The sequence below is a fragment of the Periplaneta americana genome, chromosome 1 (assembly GCF_040183065.1).
Source record: "Periplaneta americana isolate PAMFEO1 chromosome 1, P.americana_PAMFEO1_priV1, whole genome shotgun sequence".
Taxonomy (NCBI): Eukaryota; Metazoa; Arthropoda; class Insecta; order Blattodea; family Blattidae; genus Periplaneta; species Periplaneta americana.
The window spans coordinates 215,798,086-215,822,612 of record NC_091117.1 but is presented as its reverse complement, the minus strand read 5'-3'; the positions used below and the strand labels follow the sequence as shown (position 1 = coordinate 215,822,612).

The 24,527-nt window shown below is 32.8% G+C and overlaps 1 protein-coding gene across 2 annotated transcripts; it reads left to right on the top strand.

Moving 5' to 3' along the window:
- Positions 1-563: 563 nt before the first annotated feature.
- LOC138708022 (uncharacterized) lies at positions 564-23,812 on the top strand. 2 transcript variants are annotated; one of them, XM_069838134.1, is made up of 5 exons: positions 564-744; positions 11,732-11,846; positions 15,032-15,228; positions 20,187-20,294; positions 21,017-23,812. In XM_069838134.1, the coding sequence occupies exons 1-5, from the start codon at positions 668-670 to the stop codon at positions 21,168-21,170; spliced, it is 651 nt and encodes a 216-aa protein (XP_069694235.1). In that variant the 5' UTR covers positions 564-667; the 3' UTR covers positions 21,171-23,812. The 2 variants fall into 2 exon arrangements, with proteins under 2 accessions (XP_069694235.1, XP_069694243.1); XM_069838142.1 differs by lacking the exon at positions 564-744 and adding an exon at positions 5,306-5,462.
- Positions 23,813-24,527: the final 715 nt, after the last annotated feature.

The window sequence follows — 24,527 nt, the reverse complement described above, 5'->3', positions numbered from 1 at the left end:
AAATAGTCATTTAGTTTTGCTGTATTATTACGAGCATAGAATAACTACTTTATTATTATGTTAACAAAATTGGACAGTTAGGCCTAAATAATATTTTGTCCTCAAGTAAAGTCCCGATCTTCCAAAGCAGAAACATATATAAAACATTAGTCTATTTTGAGAAAAAAAAAATTTATTATTCATCTACAAACTTACTCTTTCTACAATAACACCAATTCTGTTATTTCCGCAGTGATTTGCGTGTTCAAGATAGGCTACATCATTTCATCTTCAATTCCATCAAGTACGTCAAATCGTGCCGCCATTTTGGTTTTCTCGACTTGACCATGTTCAATTCAAGATAATCGGTTCCACACCCGTGATCAAATTTGATCATCATCAACTCGCTTGTTTAACTTTGATCTAGATCGATACTCCGCAAATTGGCGTTGAAGATGGTCAAGTACCGACTTAACCATGGTCAAATTTTAATCGAGAATGGTGCACACGGTAGTAGGCCTAGGACTTGATGTTTGTTAGTAGGGCTTCCAAATTTCCTCTGCGAGGTCTTTGGATTAGTGAGCTGAACCGCCGTTTTGTTTGAGCACGGACACCGTACTGTGTCAATCCGACACACACGAAGCATGCCGCGTGGGAGAGGCGACCGACTAACGCTGCTCACAAACAAATGAGAGAGAGAACCGTTGTTGACCGACAGCACCCAGAATCACAAGGAAGTCTGGAGCCCACAATGGAAAATCTGCGGTAAGTATCCTTGCCTATTAAGCACTCTACAATCAGCTTCATTAATGACGTTTAATACAGTGACGTAATCTACAATAAAATGCAACTTTACCCAAGAGCCCGGATTTTAGGTAATTACGTTTTCTGTTTATATGTACAAAAAGAGAAAAACAAAATATCAGCGAATCACGGTAAAAGATCCTTATTCAAAAGTTTTAATTTATATCTTTTTACATATTTATTTATTTATTTTGCTAATAATTGTGACATAATAGTACATTATGCAACGAGCCTATAATGATAGTAATTAAGACGCAAGCATGTTTGTTTATGAAACGAGCGCAAGCGAGTTTCATAATTTTCATACGAGCATCTTAATTACCATTATAGGCAAGTTTATGCTCGACCATATTTCTAACTTGAAATTATTCAGAAGTATCATTTTATTTGTACTGTATCTGACTCAAGATCGGAAGTGACCTTGTGCATAGCTCGTGTGAAATGTGCGCAGACGCGAAAGTATTGATTTTTTCCTAGGAACAATAATGTCATTGACCTTGATGTACAGAATAACATGAACTAATTTTGGTATAACCTGGAAATTGATTTAGAATTGAAAAACGAGATGACAAATTGAATTTATTTGAATATTATTTACAATTAACGCTAATTATTATAGTAACAGAACATAACCTTCTGCGACAGTATTGGATTTCCAGCCTCCGTGACGTTTCCCTCGTTATCTTTCGGTTGCATATCCGAGAATAATCTAAAACCTGAACTTTAATGAATAGGTGTACTTTAATGACATGCATTAAAGGACTGCTACCAGGTGTATAATTACTACATTTCGGTATGGCCGAGCATAAATAAAAATAAACAGAAAAACTTTAAGCTCACCCCTGAAAGAGTAGAACTCGTGCTCAGGGGTGGATTCCTGAATTGAAATATATAATTGAAGTATATAATACAATTTGTCTTATGTCTGCTGCGCAATAAGAATATATAAATTTAAATGTTCAATTTCTCAATTTTTATAAAATCCATACATAACTTTTTTAATTTAATACTAGAACTATTAGAATTGACAAGATTAGGATATTTAAATATAAATTTGTTATATATTCTTGGGCCTAAATTACTACTATGATTAAATACTGTAACAGCGTTGCATTTTGGTTCAAACAATCTTAAAGAATTCATACCTTTTGTTTCATAACTATTTCGATTTTTATGTAAGGTGAATTTTATTAATACACTATAATAAATTTGTCTTATTTTAAGAACATTAAAGTCTAAAAACATATGAATATCCGTCCAGAATAAGATTGTAACTAGCAAATACGAAATTATAAAAAAAAAAAAAAATGGAGGAAAACGCAGTGTACTGTATATACTTTTAATTTTTTTAGAGCAAGATTGACAATCAGACATATGTGCTGATTCTAATACAAGTACAAGAATTATAAATAGTGCACCATTAACAGCCATTATTTACGAAAAAATCTACATATGAGAAATGAGGGTTACCACCATATTCCTATTTTAATGTATAAGATTATTAAAAAATAAGTTACATTTTGACGTCGCCATAACCTTTTTAAGAATTAAGATATGCAGAAAACAAGAACACACTTATACTCTTAAAGAAATTGAGTTTATTGGATTCAGTTTAAATGTTGAATGTGTCCGCCATTTTGTTCTTCAACAAGCAACAATCTTTCTGTGAACAGCATTTACCAATAGATCTGGTGGGTTTCAAGACTTTTGTGCTATTTGTGGGCTAAAGGAAATGGAATGTAAAGTAAAAAAAAAAGAACACTTTCGACATATTTTTCTGTTTGAGTTTTTGTGTTTACATTGTTGTGTACCGTTCTGTGACCATATGATCTGGGAGACCCGCAAAGTGTACCTGGGCTATTCCATATGAAATCGATCAGTAAAAAACCACGCATTTTTTTATACTCTAATTTTTCCCCTATTTATACAAGGTGCTGAGGAGAGTGCATTTGCAAAAATATATTATCGAAAGCAAACGGTTTTCGTATTGTTGAGCGATGAATTTAGCGTATTTTAGAAAAACAAGCCTCTTTCAGCGCTCAGAACTCTGGAACCGTTCATTGCAGAACATTGAACGAGAGCTCATTTTGAAGCTGACATTTGGTAGGTTATGACAAGAAGTAATCCTCATTTTTATTGTGTACAGAGAGACAGAAAATCTGATTTTACTTACTTTTAGGTTTTTGCTCATTTGAAAAATTGTAAAAAAAATATTGAGATAAAACCTTGCATTATTAAGAGGAATTCGGCATTGTTTGCTTACTGGTATGACAATAAGTTTGGAGGGTATTAAATAAATGATTTTACACACACCTAGATATGAACGGCGCAGTACCGCACACATTGGCCGAGAGATGATGATAAGCGAGCGTTGGGCGTCATTTTACTCCTGTGTTTATGAGAACTTGTGATAAAGCTAGGCCAGCTATGCGCTACTAGACGAAACATCACGTGTTTGTCTCCTGGCCTTGCTTGCCTCGGCTAGCTCCCGTCTCACAGTCAGCTGGTTAGTTCACGCGCGTACTATTTATTTTCTTTATTTGATATGTTCAATATTTTCTTATGAACATACCATCAGTAAAAAGATATGTGTTTATTTGTACTTCCAATGCGGAATATAACTATATATTTTTAAAATATTTTTTTTTCCTAGGCAAAAGCGTCTTAATGAGGAAAAAATCTAAATTTCTCCATTTCCATAAAAAAGTAAGAAAATATGTTTATATGTCAATATAAACTTTAATTTCTCAGCATCAAAATAAACCATGATTTTGATCATTGGGTGTAGGGTTTCGGAGCTGCAACAGTTTAAAGTTGCTAATTTTATGAGAATACGATAAATTTAAATATTTTTAATTTAAACACTATGAAGTTCTGATGCTTCAAACTTTGCACAAAGCATTGTATTACAATTCTCTACGTACAAAAAAAGTTTCATTGTATTTAGAAATTGTAAGGTCAATTTTGTCTATATTTCGGTCGATTTGAGATGGAATAGCTCATCTGTCTATTGAGTGATTCAAAGAGAAAATATAAACTTCGGCACCTAAAAAGTGAAAGGAGAGAACTAAAAGACATAAATATATATAATCCAGTTATTGAAGTAATATACTAACAGATTAATAATTATGTAGTTGTCTATAATTTTCCATTTTATAAGGTATCACCTTTTATATAAACATTTTATATAAACAGGAATAGTTTTAGTTACCTTTAAAGATTCGGGGAAAACACCACATGATAAACACCCATTAATACATAAAGATGATGGAATAAATAATAAACTTAATAAAATCACTATTAATGTCATACAAATCTTTACATTTAGAATTTCTGAGATCAAAAACTATTTTTATAACTTCTTCTTAAGTAACAAATTTCCATTTAAAATCTGTTTCATTTACGAATCCAGTAGTGGAAAGATAATGCATAGAAGTGGCATTACAATGATTAACTGTTTCCGAAATATATTTAACAGAATTTATAAAATAGTTATTCAAGTCATCAATATTAAATCCATAGTCGCGTATGTGATTGGAATTTTTACATTCAGTATTTATGACATGCCAAGCCGCTTTGCATTTATTCAAAGATGAATTGATATGAGATTCGTTAAATTTGCGTTTCTCCTGTGTTATGGCCAATGCATATTTTTTTTGGCCGCAGTGTATAAAACTTTGACATCAGAAACATTATCGATATATATATATATATATATATATATATATATATATATATATATCGTTTCTATTATTCCTATTTGTCGATTGAAATATCATTACAAATAATTTATCAGCGTATCAATAACAACCTCATAAAATTACTTACAAAAACACTCCCAAAAATAATATACACTTATGAAAAAAATATATAAATAAAAAATTATTGGATTAACACTATTTCCACCGTTACAATTACATATATATATATATATATATAAACACTAAATATAAACATTTACATAGAAATAGTTGTAGTTGTAGTTGTCTTGGAAATATATTGGTTAATTGGTGTTCATTCACAGGGTATCTGAAAACTATTGTTCGATTTCTGGCTAGGATTGAGATCAAATTTTGACTTTTATATTCTGTTAAGAAAATATTGCATATTTTGAACTTGTATTATAAAATAATAAATCTAACGTTTCGAAATTACTTGAAGATTCTGTATTCAGGGTGTAGTATTATAGGAGATCTGAAGACTCGTCTATTTTATTCGGTATGCTAGCCTACACGTGCAACCTACAATAAGCTTTACAAACTTTAAGTGTATATAGCATACCAAAAATTAAACAACTTTTAGTACTTAGTATGTGGCTGGAATTTTCTCCTTCATACTTAAGTGAACGGTTAGTTGTAGAGGACAGGTTGGTAATGCTGCTGACAACGTTAATATAAATATTCCAAAGGTTGTTGTCATTGCACTATTTGCTGTTCTTTCAAACAGTTTTATTTACGTTCACTTGGCACTAATATCGCACATAAAGGTCGACCTTTGCAGATGTTTGTTGCAATAGTGCAACGAAGAGTCTCACTTCCTCGAGAATCGAGAATGTTCCGTTCTCAGATGAAGCCAACTTCACCAAAGTTCGAATGTTCAACAGTAGCAATATTAAACTATGCAAAACCTCGCGGTATTCATCATAGAGGTTATCAGCGAAAGTTTTAATAAACGTCTGGGTAGGTATCGTCCACGAGAGTTTGATAGGGTTTTATTTATTGTCAGAACGTATGAAAGATTGGTGACATGCCAAATTTTGGGAACTTATTTTGCCAGAGTTGTTGGAGAATGTGCCTTTACCAGTACGGTAAAGAATATGGTTCCAGCATGAAGGGGCACCAGCCCATTTTGATTGTGATTTTGGTAGGTATCTAAACATCTCATATTTGTATGACAATGAATTGGTAGAGGACGATCAGTTGCCTCGTATTCTTGGTATTATCCCAATGGACATTTCTTTTGTAGACATTCCAGCTTAACAATACTATAATTACAACTAGGTTTAGTATTTAGTATTTATTTATTTAACCTGGTAGATATAAGGCCGTCAGGCCTTCTCTGCCCCTCTACCAGGAGATTACAACTCTAATATGAACAATAAAATTACAATTAATATTAAATTTACAATTAAAATTACAATAAAAATTAAAGTACGACAAGATTACCTGATCAATGAAAGCTAGACATTTTATCATAGAAGTTAAGAACAAAGAATAATTTTGTATTTACTGAATTACAAATTAAACCTACAATAACAAAATTCTATAGTGATGAAAGTACCGGATATTGAAATATTTTATGATAGATTAAGAGAATTATTTACAAGAAACCATGTCTGAACGAGTCTCAATTACTGACCAAGTGCCTGGTAAGTTTGCGTTTGAATTCAATTTTATTTCGACAGTCCCTGATGCTAGCAGGTAACGAATTCCAGAGTCTTGGCAGGGCTATTGTGAAAGAGGATGAGTATGAGGAGGTGAGATGGGATGGTATTGTTAGTATTGTTTCATGGCGAGAGCGTGTGTTCAGATTGTGGTGGGAAGAAAGGTAAGTGAAGCGAGACGACAAGTACGAAGGAATAGAAGAGTTCAAGATTTCGAAGAGAAAGAGAAGTGAATGTAAATTTCTTCTCTTATCTAGTTTAAGCCAACCTATTGTTTTCAGGGATGGTGGTAATATGATCATATTTACGAACATTGCTTACAAAACGTACACACAAGTTATGAGCACGTTTAAGTTTCGTTTTGTTGTCGCTGGAAAGGTCAGTCAGTAAAATGTCATCATAGTCAAAATAGGGAAATACAAGCGTCTGCACAAGGGACTTTTTTAAGCAAGAGGGAAGATGAACATTTATCCTTTTCAGCACATGGATAATAGAATATACTTTTCTGCAGGTTTCTGTGATTTGCATGTCCCAGTTGAGATTATTATCCATGTGAATGCCAAGATTTTTTACCGAAGAATTGAAAGGGATATGCACTGTACTTACTTTAGCATTCTTTAACACCATTTGAACTAAGGTATAAAGTAATTCACTATTAAATTACAAGAATTGAGAAATGAGCCCCAAGAATATGATATATGCGCAATATCTGTTAAGTAGTCAATGACAAAATGAAGCATGTGAAATGTAATAATTTTATTAAAAAACTAATAGAGCTTTGTTCTAAATTGAAAACATACAGAAATAACGATGTAGCGAGATTCAGCACAAACGATTATTTAAAATTCCACTACTTACATAAACTGAAAGGGTAAATGAAAATATTATGTAATAGGTGTTCCTCCAAATATTTTTATATTAGAATAATTAGGTACTTATTACTTAAAAAAAATCTTGAATCTAAATTATGTCATATAAATACTTGGATTTGAAAATAGCTCTCCAAATGGCTTTGCAAAATTAATGTAACTTGATTTGTTGTAGAAACAGAGCAAAAAATATTCTTGAATTTCATTTTCTTTTAAAGTTACCAACTACAGAACTAGATCTTCATTTCAAAACGTATTCAGAAAAAAACTTCAGGGCATAAAGATTCTAATTTTCGAAATTATTTATTTATTTATTTATTTATTTATTTATTCTGATGTAGTTAAGGCCATCAGGCCTTCTCTTCCACAACACCAGGAATACAAATACAATAATAGAAATAAACAGAAAAAAAGGGGGCTAAAGTGAATTTTGGTAATTACTAAACTATAAAAGATACACGAATTATTTTTACATATAATCTGGATATTATTTCGTATATACATGCAAATTTTTAAAGTTTAAGTGTAATTACTGATTATTCATATTAATTTTATGTTAATATTTTTGTATCTATATAAGTCCTATCTTGTTCTATAATTTCAAATATCTTTTAATAATTTTTTTTCTCAAGGTAGCTTGGTAAAGCATAATTGATATTTAGTTTGCTCAAAATCTAATTATTTTTTAAATAAAATTATTAAATTGAATCGTTAAAAATAAAAAAAAAATCATACATATTAGGGAATAAAATTTTTTAGGCCCAATCATATTTTACATTATATAAAATCGAATGCTATCAAATATTGGAATACACGGAAATAGCAGAAAAAATTTCAGAACAATATGTCAATAAATGTGGCAAGTAGACAGATTTTGAAGAAGTGAATGTGCAGAAAAAATTAAAACCTTTAATATAGATACCAAAGTTTAAATACATTCTACATATAACCTGAATCTCTGCTTTCAGTTGAACGCATATATGTACTATCTGAAACGGACTTTCTGTCTCAATGTGCAAAGAAAATTGATGAAAACTACACTAATATTGAAATAAATAGAAGAGAAACCTTGCAGACGGAGTAGGAGTGACCTGTCGTGGCATTTAAATACGTATTGCACGACTTTAAAAATGGAGGCAGAAACACCTGTTAGAAGCGTAATATGCAAATGAAACTCAGTGAAATAGTTCACAACAATATCTAGAATTTTGTAATGTAAAAATCCAAAAATCGCATTTTTAGGCCATGTACATACATAAGTGTTCTGCCCATGGTCAGGCCTTTCACTGCAAACCCAGCATTCTCCAATGTTTAATATTTTCTGCCTTCTTCTTTGTCTCCTCATATGATGCACGTATCTTAATGTCGTCTATCATCTGATATCTTCGTCTGTCCCGAACTCTTCTCCCGTTCACCATTCCTTCCAGTGCATCCTTCAATAGGCAGTTCCTTCTCAGCCAGTGACCCAACCAATTCCTTTTTCTCTTTCTGATCAGTTTCAGCATCATTATTTCTTCATCCACTCTTTCCAACACAACTAATTTTAGGCCATACAGTAGAACCTCTATTATCCGTGGTAATGAAGTGGATGGACTGAACGGTTAATCGAAAAAAATCGGATAATCCGTATTATAAAAGATTTAAATAAATTAGGTGCATAATACTTTGGTTTACAATTTTGTGATTTCCTTGATGGTCTTGTGTTTAACGTGCTTTGTAGTGGATAAAGAGTTCACTAAAAGTTCGATTGTCAACGACGGCTTCTGAAAATCAAGGGTTGTTGGTTGATTGTCTGTGGAAATACAAGAATAGTAGAAGACTCATGTTGGAGATTTACATATTTTATACACCTTATCCTTTTTTAATATTATGCTTTCGATAGTTAACACAATACGTTTTCTTTTGAAGACTGTGGAAAACATTTTGCATAGAAGTTATATTTACAGCCACTCGAATAACAAGGATAAAGATCTGAATGGTACCCGGGTTTGTGAAAGTTCTTGGGGTAATTTCTTCGAAAGCAGTAAGTGACTATTTTACAAGTAACTATTTCTGTTGCCGACAGCGAAGCATTCCTACTAAGTGCGTATGTACTGGAAAACTACCTAGAAACATATTGTACAGTACTTAATTTTTTTCTGCAGCAAAAAAAAAAAAAAGCTCGGAAAAGAAATCGGATAATCCGACAATCGGTTAATAGGATGACGGATAATCGGGGTTCTACTGTATATAGGTACCTATTTTTCAGTTAGTCCTCCCTTAACGTAAGCTTAGACATTGTGAAAATAGAACGAAACCTCCATTTATAGCATTTTCCCTCTCTTATTCGCAATCTGATAAAAGAATTGAATTGTTGCAAAAGTGTAACATTCGCCTTGGTTCTGTTCCAAGTTTTTCTTTTCTTTTCTTTTTTTTTTTTTTTTTTTCATTTTGTCTTCAGAAGCTCGCCATCTTAAGAATGACATATTTGGGTGAAATAGAAGTTCACAGAGTTGTTGCATTGTTAAGTGTACGGTATACATTTAAATACAAAATTATAATAGGGTAAACATTGGTAATTTCGTGATAATTTCATGAAAACTAATTTAAAATGCAGATGTATAAATATATCCTTATTCCGATTTTTTCATCTAAAAGACGATAACTTGCTGTACAAATCTGGAGACATAAAAGATTGGATACGTTCTTGAATATGTACCAAAAACCACTTTTACAACTTAAGCTGAAAGGTTGGTTATTTCGTGATAACCTTGGTAATTTCGTGATATTGCATTTATAATTTCGTGAGAGGTAGAAAAATTGCGGAAAAATTCATTAAAGTCAAATGAAATTCTCATTTATTGTTACAAGACTTCAAACAAAGTAATTCCGTCTAATATTCATAGCAACAAAACATAGAAATACATATCAACACATAATAAGAATGAAATCAAAGTAAAAATTGAAATTGAAAATGGATCTTCTTTGCCCTGAAAGGGTGAACACTTTTATTACGGACTTTACTATAGCCTATATTACTAGGGTAACTCCAAAAGTAGTGCATAACGTTTGTTTAAAAATTATATTTTTATCCTACAGCTTTGCTATTTTCACAGAATGCAAATTCATCCTTAAGGAACAAAATGTCACTTTTCCACATAATCCCCGTCCCTTTCAACTGCCTTACGAAACCTAGGAACGAGGGCCTGTAGACCAGCATGGTAAAAGTCTGGACCAACACGTCTGAGCCACTCTTTAGCAGCATGCACAAGGGAGTCATCTTCTAACCTCGTTCTGCGAAGGGATCCTTCAGTTTACCAAAGAGATGGTAATCGCACGGTGCCAGTTCAGGACTGTAAGGCGGATGTTTCAGAGTTGTCTATCCGAATTTTCTGATCTGGTCTGTGGTCTTGTGACTGACATATGGCTGTGCGTTGTCTTGCAACAGCAGAAAATCCTGCTTCTCCGGATGTCGTCGAACACGACTCATTCGAACTTGAAGTTTCTTGAGATTTGCAACATACCCGTCAGAATTAATGGTGGTTCCGTGTGGCATTATGTCCACAAGCAAGAGTCCTTCTGAATCGAAAAACACAGCAGCCATAACGTTTCCTGCCGAAGGTGTACTTTTGAATTTCTATTTCTTTGGTGAATTTGCATGATGCCACTCCATTGTCTGCCTCTGTCTCCGGTCCAAAATGGTGGAGCCATGTTCCATCTTCTGTCACAATTCTCGCAAGTAAGTCATCTAGCACTTATCATTGACACTTAGCATGATAACAATTCAAACAGTAGCTACACTGAACCCATTGCGTTTCCGTTTTCTTTTTTGTTATCACATCTTGTCTTCAGATTTCTAAAATTCCTATTGTAATACAATTTTTAAAATAGTATAAAATGTAACACTTAATGCTCAACAAATTTTCGCCTCAAACGGCTAAGATTTCTATCGGTGAAGCTAAGCCTATATGGCGACTACAGATGTATCTAAAATTCCAAAAACATATCCTAAAATTTCATGAAGATGCAATAAATGTTTGTACCAAATATCATATGCTTACCTTTAGTAATAAGCCTGTAATGTAATTACAAACATCCACAAAATTTGTACGCCTGAGAAGTCGACGCTAACTTGCTCTCTCCAAACATAAAAGCTCACTGAAGCAGTTACAATAGTCACACAAAGCTTAGCTGTATGTTTCTGGAAACCGGACAACATATGCAATCCCTTGGCGGAAATTTGGATCTCGTAATACCATTGGTTAGTTCACAAAAGGGGAAAGAAAAAGTATCACGAAATAACCACTGCCACGAAATTACCAATGTTTACCCTACTACAGATTTTTTATAGGTGTTTTATTTATTTATTTATTTATTTTTATTTTTATTTATAGATTTTTATTTTTTTATTTTTTATTCATTTTTATATTTATATATTTTTTTATTAATTTGTCCTACAGAATAATATCTGTAATATTGACAATTAACATTTGAGGAGAAAAATTCGCTCCGGCGCCGGGAATCGAAGCCGGGTCCTTGGTCTACGTACCAAGCGCTCTGACCACTGAGCTACGCCGAATTGAATCCACAGCACCGGACCGAACCCTCCTCCCTCAATGTTAATATTAAATATTAACACAATTATAAGATTGTTGTATTTTACAATAAGAAGCAACAAAATTATTCCGGTCTTTATTATTTTATGGTCTGTTTGCAGCTTGCTTCGCTTGTGGCTCAGAATGTCAGTCATCGTAACGTTGTATTGCTGGTTTCCTGCAGATGCTCATCGCCAGTCCCGAATCCTGGTGTACCCGAAAGGTGGAGTATGCAAGGTACGAACATTCTTATTTACGTCATTTGTAGTATGTCTATTTCATAATACAATTTGAAGGGTTCAGAGCCATAGTGGTCCAAGGGCCATTTATTAAAAATGGATAAAGCAAGGGTTAAAGTTAAATGAACACCATACTTTAATGAAGATTAACATATCATTTACATAGTTTTAATGTGAATAATTTTTATTATTTGCTGTATGTTTCATTAAATCATGGTATTCACTTTTTTAACCCTTGTTTTCTCTGTTTTTAATACATGGCGCTTGGCCCACTATAGCTCTAAATACCATACTTTAATGAAGACTGACATATCATTTAGTTTTAATGTGAATATTTTATATTACTTGCTGTATGTTTCATTAAATCACGGTATTCACTTTTTTAACCCTTGTTTTCTCTGTTTTTAATACATGGCGCTTGGCCCACTATGGTTCTGAACCCTTCATTTCTTCGGATATTGTGATCCCCTTAGCATTTTAACTAGTGAACAGACTTTGGGAATGAGTAACTAAGTTTTACGGTAAAATTTAATCAATTTACTTGGTTATTAATCAACTAACAGATCTGAATGCTTTAATGAAATAGTTATATTGTATGGTTCCAAATCCTGCATGAAAATGTCCCACAGTATGGATGTCCACACATTGATCAATATATAATTATGAAATAGAAGTTTTAATTGTAAAGGAAGCTATAATAATCAAGGATAATATATCTAGTTTACTGGAACGTTTCGGAGTATATGGATGTAGATGTTAACAATAGAAAAAGACCCCAGATAAGTGACGAGGGTTAATGAAGCACCTTTGTTCATACTTATTGAATATCCTTTCAGAGTGCTATGACCAGATATAAAAAAGACAATGCATTCACAACATATTATTTGGAGATTTTCTGTATAATTTTTAATACGATATAATAGTCGAATTCGGTGAATTTGAATGCCCAAACCCGGTTGAAGGCGATGGATTTTAAAGAGCTATAAACTACAGGTAAGAGTGTCTTGTTCCTAACAGAGGACTTCCCATCCACCGCTCTTAATATATGAGGCTATCAAGTGCAAAACTCGCCTTATCCAAAATAAAAAAAAAAAAAAATGAGTTACATATGGGATGTTGTACTTCTTGCATCTCTCCACCTACTGATATAGTCGATCTGTGCAAATCTTGTCTAATTCCTCTTCCATAGAGCTCATAAAAATACTTACTTACTTACAAATGGCTTTTAAGGAACCCGAAGGTTCATTGCCGCCCTCACATAAGCCCGCCAGTGGTCCCTATCCTGTGCAAGATCCAGGCTCTATCATCATATCCCACCTCCCTCAAATCCATTTTAATATTATCCTCCCATCTACGTCTCGGCCTCCCCAAAGGTCTTTTTCCCTCCGGTCTCCCAACTAACACTCTATATGCATTTCTGGATTCGCCCATATGTGCTACATGCCCTGCCCATTTCAAACGTCTGGATTTAATGTTCCTAATTATGTCAGGTGAAGAATACAATGCGTGCACTTCTGTGTTGTGTAAGTTTCTCCATTCTCCTGTAACTTCATCCCGCTTAGCCCCAAATATTTTCCTAAGCACCTTATTCTCAAACACCCTTAACCTATGTTCCTTTCTCAGAGTGAGAGTCCAAGTTTCACACCAATGCAGAAGAAACGGTAATATAACTGTTTTATAAATTCTAACTTTCAGCTTTTTTGACAGCAGACTGGATGATAAGAGCTTCTCTACCGAATAATAACACGCATTTCCATATTTATTCTGCGTTTAATTTCCTCCCGAGTGTCATTTATATTTGTTACTGTTGCTCCAAGATATTTGAATTTTTCCACCTCTTCGAAGGATAAATTTCCAATTTTTATATTTCCATTTCGTACAATATTCCCGCCACGAGACATAATCATACGCTTTTCAGAAAACTACTATCAAATGCAAAACTGTCCATATCCATAACGGTTTTTCCTGTTTTCTGTCAAATCACTTTACCTGGATGAGGCGAGTTTTGCCTTTGATAGCCTCATCTATCATGCCATATTACTCAACCATATTGACTTTAAATCCGGAGAGGGGAAGCAGAGCGTTGTCGGTCAGATGCCTTCCTCTGCTTCTAGAAGCGATAAGTAACGTGGGGAAGTTATTGTATAGTCATTCAAGAAATACAGTCATTTTGTCATTCTTAGAAGCTAAACAGCAATCCATCATTTCATAAAATTGATTAACTTCTTATAGTAAACAATGCTTCCTTTATTTCATAGCAGAATATAATAGTTGCGTTCATAAAATCATAATAAACTGTAGTGAGCATAACTTTCCATTTCTCTAGGATCCTCTCATTTACATACCCCTTTTCTTGAAACTTTATCATATTTCAAGTAATTACAGAGTTACTTCGAAAATAAATATATATATAAATAAATTTTGAAACTTTTTATACTTTTTATGAGCTATTTCTGGGTTTTCTACAATTTCATCGAAGAAAAGAATTACGATATTAAACTGAAAAATTGGTGTCTATTGATATTAAAAATGAAGTACAGAGGAAGCTCTTAAGTTCGACAGAAAACAAGTTCGACATTCTCTAGTTCGAGTGCTTACGTAGGAGAATTAGACACGCCCCTATACGGGCACTAAGAAATGGGTTTGCCATTTGAATGGGAATTGGTTCTGTGTCTTGTAGTGATACTTTTGTTAAATGAAAACATAATATTTTATTGATTAGGACATCCATATTGATCACTGATTTTAAATTAATGAACTCTTCTTCTTCTATTTGAGAATTGTGCCGATTGTGAGACGGAACTGTCGAAACCCACTGTGGTACTAGAAGCGCATACACAAGTCTCGGGGCGGGCAGGAAATGCAAGTACAGTACTGTATTCGTTGATGGATAACCAATAAGAATTTGTATTCATTTCACCTGCCACACCCACTACCCTTTTTGGACTGAACTTCCAATTCTGTTCAGTCGAATTTAGGAGAGTCCACTATATCGTCTTGTTCTCCCTGCAATCATTAATTTTCTTTTACCAGCTAGCAGATCCTCTCGTGAAGAAAGGCATTATCCTTGTAAAACCAAGTATTATTTTATTGCAACTGTATAGTGTATGTTCATATCTGCAACCTGAATTTGTAATTTATAGTTTTCCTTTAAACATTTATATTTTAATTTTCAATTCTCAGTTGGTTATAGGAGTTGGCGTACCCGTAGACCTACCGAAGAAGCTGCTATCACTGGGAATCAACTTTCAGTTCCAGTATTTTGTACCAACAAATGTCACAATATTGAGGCAATACCCCGAGATACAAACCCGGCGATCGCTGCGGGAGACAGTGAACAGAGCCACGTCCTACGAGGCGCTTCAGTCCGTCCTCGACAGGTGAGGAACAACGAAACTACATCGTAAGAATTGCATTTCTTTTAGTAATCCGAGATCAATTCACTTCTATTTATAAGTTACTAGTGGCTTGTGCAGCAAATACTGCAAACTAAGTCCGTAAGAAGTTCAAATAAAAATTGTTCAGATTTATTTTCAATGAAGAATATCAGACATTTTGAAAGTTATTTGCTCTCATAATAATGAAACATATTCCTTCTGAATGGTTTTTTTATATCCCAAATACTTTTTCTTCAACTTATCGATCTCAGTTTTTTAGTTTCAACGCGAAAACGTAAGCAAGAATGTCAGGACGATCAGTGGGTTTTTCATGTGAGTGTAAAGCAATAGCTATTTCAGCTTAGGCCTATTGTAGATTGTAGGTGAAAGTTAAAAAAAGTCAGGTTTGCTATGCTTTCGAACAATAGACATAGCCTCTTGTTATAGCTGCTGCATGTAGAGTTTGAAATGTAGAGGGTAAAATTATTTTATCCTGCTAACAGATCTTGTTGAAATGATCGGAAGACTACAAAATTTTGTAGGCCTCTTATTTTATCAGTAAGTAATACCTTTTGATCTTTCCTTAGGAACTGTAATTTTTGCGCGCTCTCGAGCCAATACTGAAGAGAATGACTCATATAAATATCTACACCACACCACCATTAAGTATATGTAAAAGACCGAACCCTATTTGATTAATAACTATAAAAATATTTGATTTTAATAACAATATTATCTTATGTAAGTTTTGTAGCTATAGGCCTATACATCAGACACTCGGTAAATTATAGAAATGAAGATCTAATTTAAGATATTTTCTACATCTATTTATATAACCCCAAAACGTTTCACTTTCATATCATTAATACAGCATTAATATGCATAATTAATGAAAAATAGTCCCATCATTTCTAATGGTAATAATGTCATCAAACCACCTCAAGTTTTGTAGATTTTAATATCCAATACACGGCTGTATTCAGAAAATTACACACCGCAAAATCAGACCTGTAAATTATTTTTAGTAGTCATGAAGATTTTAATAACAAATTGAATTTGAACTCTAAATATGTTAGCAATCCTGCAGATCATGGCCTTCGTGTAATAGCATATTGTTTATTGTAATGTGGGTTTTGTTTTATTCTGTAATGCAATAAGTTCTGAGAACTGACGAAAGATTTATTTTGGAAAATAGGAAAATTATGTAGGAAAACTAACGCTTCACGGAAAGTTACTATTCTTCTGAAAAAACTTTGGGTTCCAAGCTCCAAAATGACGGGTCATTTATTGAAATCCGTTCAGCCATTTTCCTGTAATTTCCATTACCAGTTCAAATTATGTATATAGATATTTGCTCTATTATTTTATTTCTATTATTATTGGAAGCATAAATGCAGTAAATAAAAAGTTCGACTTAGATAAATCAATTGCTATATTTCACAGTCTGAACAGGATGTTCAGAATGAACATTGTTTTTTTGTCTTATTACATTAAATTTCTGGCACAGGGAGAATTCTAGAACCTCATAAAATGGTACACTGCTATAATTGACACTGCAGGTCTCCTGAAATGCAAAGCGGCCAGGATGAACCCCTTCTGTGTGGAGCACTAAATCGTGGCAGGAGCACTTGTTATGAAATATTCATTATCAGTATAATATAATATACATATACCGCGTGTTCATTGAAAAAGGATCCACCATAAATAATTTTAGAAGCGCAGGGGACAGATTTTGAAAAAAAAAAAAAAAAAAAAGACGTCCATTTAGTTTTCAAGGGTCGAATGAAAGCTGTCGAAGTTTTACGACTGTACAAGGGACATGATTGTTTGCCTGCCCATTTATATAAAATAAATATTTGTCTTACTCCTAATTATTGTTTACTTTATACTTACTTACTTACAAATGATTTTTAAAGAACCCGCAGGTTCATTGCCGCCCTCACATAAGCCCGCCATTGGTCCCTATCCTGTGCAAGGTTAATCCAGTCTCTATCATCATATCCCACCTCCCTCAAATCCATTTTAATATTATCCTCCCATCTACGTCTCGGCCTCCCGAAAGGTCTTTTTCCCTCCGGTCTCCCAACTAACACACTATATGCATTTCTGGATTCGCCCATACGTGCTACATGCCCTGCCCATCTCGAACGTCTGGATTTAATGTTCCTAATTATGTCAGGTGAAGAATACAATGCGTGCAGTTCTGCGTTGTGTAACTTTCTCCATTTCCCTGTAACTTCATCCCTCTTAACCCCAAATATTTTCGTAAGAACCTTATTCTCAAACACCCTTAATCTCTGTTCCTCTCTCAGAGTGACAGTCCAAGTTTCACAACTATACAGAACAACCGGTAATATAACTGTTTACTTTATAAAGATAATATTGTAAAGGATATAACACACCTGAAGAACCGTAAACTTTTAACTGCTATGTATAAATTTGTAATTAAAAGGAAAAGAGTTGCATGTTTACGAAAAAGTTACTGAATTTAATTTTAATAGATTAAATCTTAAAAAGTTAAATCTCTTACATTTAATATAGTAGCTATACGCTCCATATCGCTACACATTTTTTATATTCAGCAAGCCAGTAACACTTTCTGGCACAGCAAATATGTTATGTTCTTCCCTTCCTCACAAAAATAGGTTTTGTTCTTCCAGTTCCTTAAGGAAATAATATTTCATTGCCTTCTTCGATTCGCTTACTTCCTCAAAAAGGGACGTTCTTTCTTATTAAGCCGCTGGTAGTGAGCAGGTTGAAGCACGTCAACAAACCCTGCCGGTCCAGGTGAAATAGAGGATGGGGTTGAGAAATCGCGTACTTCAGGTTCTAAATATACTACATTTGCCGACAGATTATTTGTTTACTAGTACCTGCTGTAATAACACATAATACTAATATAAACTCTACGATCTAATATCAACTCAACTTTAATTCATTAAATGATACCTTTCTGGCTCTATGGACCGAATTATTATTTTCTTCTTTTGGTAGACGGATAGGGTTTATCATCCCTTTTAAAATGATATGCAATTTGAAATTAAAAGGCGAAGTTGAAGGTGAAGGGGTGAAACAGAAAATTCCATCAGCAGTGGTTTAGAACTTTCCTCTCGAATACTAAATCGACGTGTTTTTCTCAAAATCGTGTCCTCTACAAATCTAATAGGGATATCTTATGCGAAGTTTTACCGCTAGATGACAGAAGCGTTCCATGCGGTGGAACATGTTGTAGGGCTATGTTATGTCATATGCTATAGTTGATTACGTTTTCCCGCTTTTGGTTTTCTGTGCGTGTCAAAATTATATTTATAATTATTTTGTATAACCTAGTATAACTTAATATAATTCAGTATTTTCTTACCTCATAATTTAATTTAATTTACAATAAATAATAACGTAAACCTGTATAATATTGAGCGATTCCCCGAGATGAGTGGGGAAATCTGAAATATGCAGAGCATAGGTACGAGTAAATTGAATGTTTATGAACCTAAACGAGAACTTTGAGAACGAGATGCACGAATAAAAAACTGGGAACTATGTTGCCCTCTTTAATCATTAGTATTTAAGAACAATACGCTAAAAACAGGATATGCAGCCACCAATGTGTGTGTTTTTTTAGGGAAGGGACTATCGAGATTGAATTCCTCGTAGTTTTTCTGTAGTTGCAGAAAGATCAAATGCAATTTTTAATAGGATGATATAATTTGATCACAGTAGTATCACGATTAGGTTAAGGACATGCAGTTTTGAATACTATGTGGGATGATTTTGAAAAATTGATGTTAAAAAATGGTTTTAATAATTAGGGTACAGTAGATTAAAAACATTATTCACGAAATGGATTTCACTACGGATCGTCCTGGATAATAAACATCACAGTTTATTGATAGTTTACTGCAGGCGTAAACTTCGGAGACTCCAACAACTATTGAATACAATCTAAGCTAACATAGCTCGTTGTCGAGGTTGCATATGTTTTTATTAATTTTTCTATTTCCTCTTCCAAAATGAAACTATAGTCAACAATTCCTTACTTGAAGTAGTTACTTTTATTTAATAGCTAGCACTTTCGAGGCCCAATTTAATTACTTATATTTTTTAAGGTTTAAAGCATATATTCAGAATATTTTGGGACCTGATTGAAGACAAAAAGCTTTCCCTGGTTTTTACATATAGGAACATAACAAAATTTGCCATTTTTATTGTTTTTAAGAGTATTTCATGTACTAATACACTACGTATATCCTCAATGTTTATATACCGAAAAACAAATGCACACGCAAAGCGCATCCCTCAAAGTACACGTGCGCTAACTGTTGGTGCTAGTTCAGGATATCCCTATTATTCAAGTCGCAAATTCTGAAATGAACACCCGGTATAAAAGGGTGCATACTGTATATACCACAACATTTATTACATCCAGTCTTCTCTTAACACAAGCCATCTTTATCATACGTGCATACCCTCGGCTGACTCTGTGGGTAATATATCTCATTATGAACGTACAGTACCTACGATGATGCAAATATAAGTTCTTAGAGAGAGATGAAGTTTCAGTAACACGATAGCATTAAGGAAAGCCAGCGTGGTTACCGGCCTCAGATCGAAGGCAACAGCTGCTACTTGGAAACTAAACACAACGTCAGATGTCATTTTACTGCCTAGCAACTGAACCTTGTGTAATAAAATGTCGGTTATAGCTAACATAAAATTCGTTTCTTCAAACGTTAGTGCATTGAAAATGAAAATTCTATCCGTATGACTTTAATACTCTTAAACAATGAGTTGAGGGTTGAACTCACAAGCTGTCTTTGGTAATGATCAGTGGCGTATGCAGAATTTTGTCAAGGGTGGGGGTCATTATTAAAATTGTTTACAATTTACATTATCGGTATTTAAAATTTTGTGTATTATTATTATTATTATTATTATTATTATTATTATTATTATTTGTGGAGGTACGGCGTGGAGGGACGGAGCTGTCTACTGAGGACGATATGTGAGGTTGCAGAGACTCCGATAGATCACAACGGCCTCGTCGGAGAATTGCTGCACGTAATTCTTACGTAAGTTTTGCTTCGAGTTTCTATGTAAGCTTACTCGAGTTTGGGGGTAGAAGGAGAGAAGACACGAAATAAATAGATGGATAGATGGATTGGCAGGACAGACACACAAACAAACGAACGAACAATAATTAAATAGATAGATAGATAGATAGATAGATGGATGGATGGATGGATGGATGGATGGATGGATGGATGGATGGATGGATGGATGGATGGATGGATGGATGGATGGATGGATGGATGGATGGATGGATGGATGGATGGATGGATGGATGGATAGATAGATAGATAGATAGATAGATAGATAGATAGATAGATAGATAGATAGATAGATAGATAGATAGATAGATAGATAGATAGATAGATAGATAGATAGATAGATAGATAGATAGATAGATAGATAGATAGATAGATAGATAGATATGCATTTAAAAGGGAAAACCATCGAAATATGCATATATAAAGAATGAAGTTTCGTTCTTTCGGACATAAACATTTAGATCGGCAAAGATCCACTTCTACTTTTTTCAAATTGCCAAATGAATAAAAACATGAAATTGCATGAAGTTTCGCAGTCCATTTACCACAGTAGTTTCTCTTGTACTTCGTAGGCTTTAAAGAGAAAGTGAAAAAGACAACAAAGTTGAAAAATCTGGAGGAATGAAAGTGAAGAGTAACTGAAAGGAATAAACGTAATTAATTTTATTAATAATTGTTTTCAGGCCTGGATACGGTGCCAACACTGAAGAGCGCATTGATTGGGAGTATCACGAAGCACGACGTCTGGGAGAGAGGGGAGTGGACTGTCGACGAGCCTACCCTGGTTGTCCCTTCGGGTACGGCCTGCTGGATCTCATCTCTCTCGTCGACTCTTAACACAGACCTTATTAGATGTTCTTGAAAATCACGTTTTCAGGACTGGTTTGAGCCAAGAGTTCTGAATCTACAGTCTGATCCGTTTCAGAAGACATAAAACCAGTTCGCTACAAAAATTATATCAGGACTGATACAGAAGTTATTTCGTTCCAATATGACATTAAACACAGGAGGTTTGCATCACTGTTTCACGAACAAATGAACTCAGATTTTCACTTAGCAACGACAGAATAGACAAAATGCCGTTTACTGCAAGACAACGAGAGAGCGAAATGTTTGTTGTGGTTTGCAGAATTTGGTAATGTAACATAATTGAATGTCGTTTTCGTCGTAAGAATGACATTAGGAGTACTCTGAATTACAAGTCTACAAAGTTGTTTAAGGACAACGGGTAGTTAGAGGACTGCGTCAAGTACTTATGACTCAGAGAATATTTTAAACCTTTGTATTTATAATATTACTAAAGAGATTTAAATGAAATTGTCCCATAATATAAATAAATTGAAATATTTGAATAAATTAATAAATGATTATTAATTACGAAAGGGAATGTATTCGATGATACGGTACAAATGTGAACAAACACAATTTATAAAATTGGAAAACAGAACACAACACAAGGAACACAACAATAGAAAAATATAAAAATACAAAAGAAAATACAACATAGCACGCCATAACAAAATAAATGAAACAATACATTTACAAAGCAATACTAGAGTTACGAAAGAGCAATAAAATACAAAATCATAATAAAAATATGAAATATATTACATTTTTTTTTCCATATTATGCAATTTATTTTTGAGAAAAGTATTTCTGAGGGCATGAATTCTTATTATATTTTAACTCATTAGGTGCATTTTTATCAGAAATTATTTGACTGGTCATAATTAAAATTTACTGTAAAACATTACAACTAAATTTTTATTATAAATCAATCTGTTTCAGTTTATATTTTAAAATTATTATTTTCATTACAAAACTTTACGGGAGAGTCGGGTAGTATCGGACATCGGGTAGTATCGGACAATGCGTTTTTTTCATCTACCACCATATAGTAGTACCTGAATGACATGGTTACGTTTCTCTATGCGACATTACTGAAACGTAACCACTCAATCAGGTACTACCATCGTGTGGTAGATGAAAGAAACTCACTGTCCGATATTACCCGATGTCCGATACTACCCGACTCTCCCCTAAGTCTCTGAACAAGTTTTAATTTTTTTCTTCAACTAATATGTCTATTTGATAAAATTTTAGGTTAAATTTTCAGAAATATTTTTCACCATAAAATATAAAATGTCGACACTCACAAATCAAATAGTATCTCAGAAATGTGGCCCTAAATAAGTGAACACAAAAAAAAAAATCAGGATGTAGGCCCTGCAAAAATATGTTTCCATGAACAAATCTGTCAAAATAATTAGTGTGCTCTATGTGTATTGAAATTATTTTTAAGTTACTTTACATTTTTGCAAAACTCCAAGGAATTATTTCAGTATTATTGCAAATACTGGAGGTTAAAATTATTTTTAAGTTATTTTATATTTTACAAAACTTCAAAGAATTATTTTAATATTAATCAAATGCAGAGGTTAAAATTCTTTTAAGTTAAGTACTTAATATTTATGCAAAACATCAATGAAATATTTTAGTAATATTTAACTTACAGAGTTTAAATTATTTTTCAGTTACTTTATATTTTCGCAAAAGTACAAAGAATTAATTTAGTAGTATTGTAAAATCCATGGGTTAAAATTGTTTTTAAGTTAATTTATGTTTTTGAAAAACTTTAATAAATTATTTTATTATTGTTGAAAATACACATGTTAAATTATTTTAAGTTATTTAGAGTTTCGCAAAATGTCAATGAATTATTGCAATATTATTGAAAATACGGAGATCAACATTATCTTTAAGAAAATTTATATTTTCGCAAAACTCCAAAGAATTATTTCAGTATTATTAAAAATACAGAGTTTAAAATTATTTTAAGTTCATTTATATTTTTACAAAACTTTAATGAATTATTTTATTACTGTTGAAAATACAGAGGTTAAAATTATTTTTAAGTAACTTTATATTTTTGAAAAACTTCGAAGGATTATTTTAATATTCTTGAAAATACAGAGGTTAAAATTATTTTAAATTAATTTATACTTTTGCTAAACTTCAATTTAATATTTTAGTATTATTGAAAATATAGAGCTTAAAATTATTTTAAATTAATTTATACTTTTGCTAAACTTCAATTTAATATTTTTGTATTATTGAAAATAAAGAGGTTAAAATTATTTTAAATTAATTTATACTTTTGCTAAACTTCAATTTAAATGTTAATATTATTGAAAATATAGAGGTTAAAACTGTTTCTAAGTAAATTCGTAATTCGTACAAAAAATTTATCAGCATATCAATAACAACCTCAAGATCTGAAAGCGAAAATTGTCTCATCTTTTGAAACAAATTTTCCCTGCGATGTAAGAGCGCACATAAGAGGAATTAGCCTCAGGATGTGAATTGTACTGTGTACACAATTGTGGGGATGTTGAGGTTTAAGGTGGTCCAAACTTCAAACCTTTCAGAATACCAACCTATTTCCAGATTATGAAAAATAAATAACAGTTCTCATGTTACAGCATTTTTATTTTAGCTCTTCCTAAACTCATCATCCTGTATTGTCCTTTAGTTACAAAGCAAAAATTAAAATTTCTAATTCGATTTAGTTTAGTCTCTTCAAATTACCGAGTTGTTTAAATTTGAAAAATTCAGTAATAAATAGCCTAAATTAAAAAGTTATTGAGGAGCAAACTTTCAAACCCTGATAAATCCATTTCAGAACTAGCTACAAATATCTTTCTCCGTAATAAACGAAGATCTTTCTATGATGAAATTTTATATGAACCTATAGCACAAAAAATAATCTTTTGTATTTCACCACAGAAAATATTTGGATAATTGCAGAGATGTAAATTTTTGGCATCTGAAGTGTATTTTCTGAAAATGGACATGTCAGGTTTTGAAAGTTTGATCCTCATATGAGTATGCATAAAGTACAAATTTTAATAAATGTTTTAGTAAATTTTGGATTCTGTATGAAATACCTTACAAATTTTTAGTACGTAGGGGAGACTCGGCTAATTCCGCAAAATTAAGAAGTAACTCTATCATATTTTTATCAAAATGTTTTTTGAAAAATATTATCAAGGTATGTACACATGGCCGAAACCTTTCATTACCAAATGAACTAAAGAGATCTATTAAAATGGAAATATATTTAGTTGGACATACGTTAAAGTTGAAAAAGAAGTCGGTTAATTCCGCAACAGTGTGGATAAATCCGCAATAGGA

Bases quoted from the DNA above. Each gene is read 5' to 3' on its own strand.
- LOC138708022 (XM_069838134.1), top strand. From the start codon at position 668: ATGAGAGAGAGAACCGTTGTTGACCGACAGCACCCAGAATCACAAGGA. The intron at 745-11,731 runs GTAAGTATCCTT...GTCTGTTTGCAG, and splicing joins CCCACAATGGAAAATCTGCG to CTTGCTTCGCTTGTGGCTCA. The intron at 20,295-21,016 runs GTAAGTTTTGCT...AATTGTTTTCAG, and splicing joins TTGCTGCACGTAATTCTTAC to GCCTGGATACGGTGCCAACA.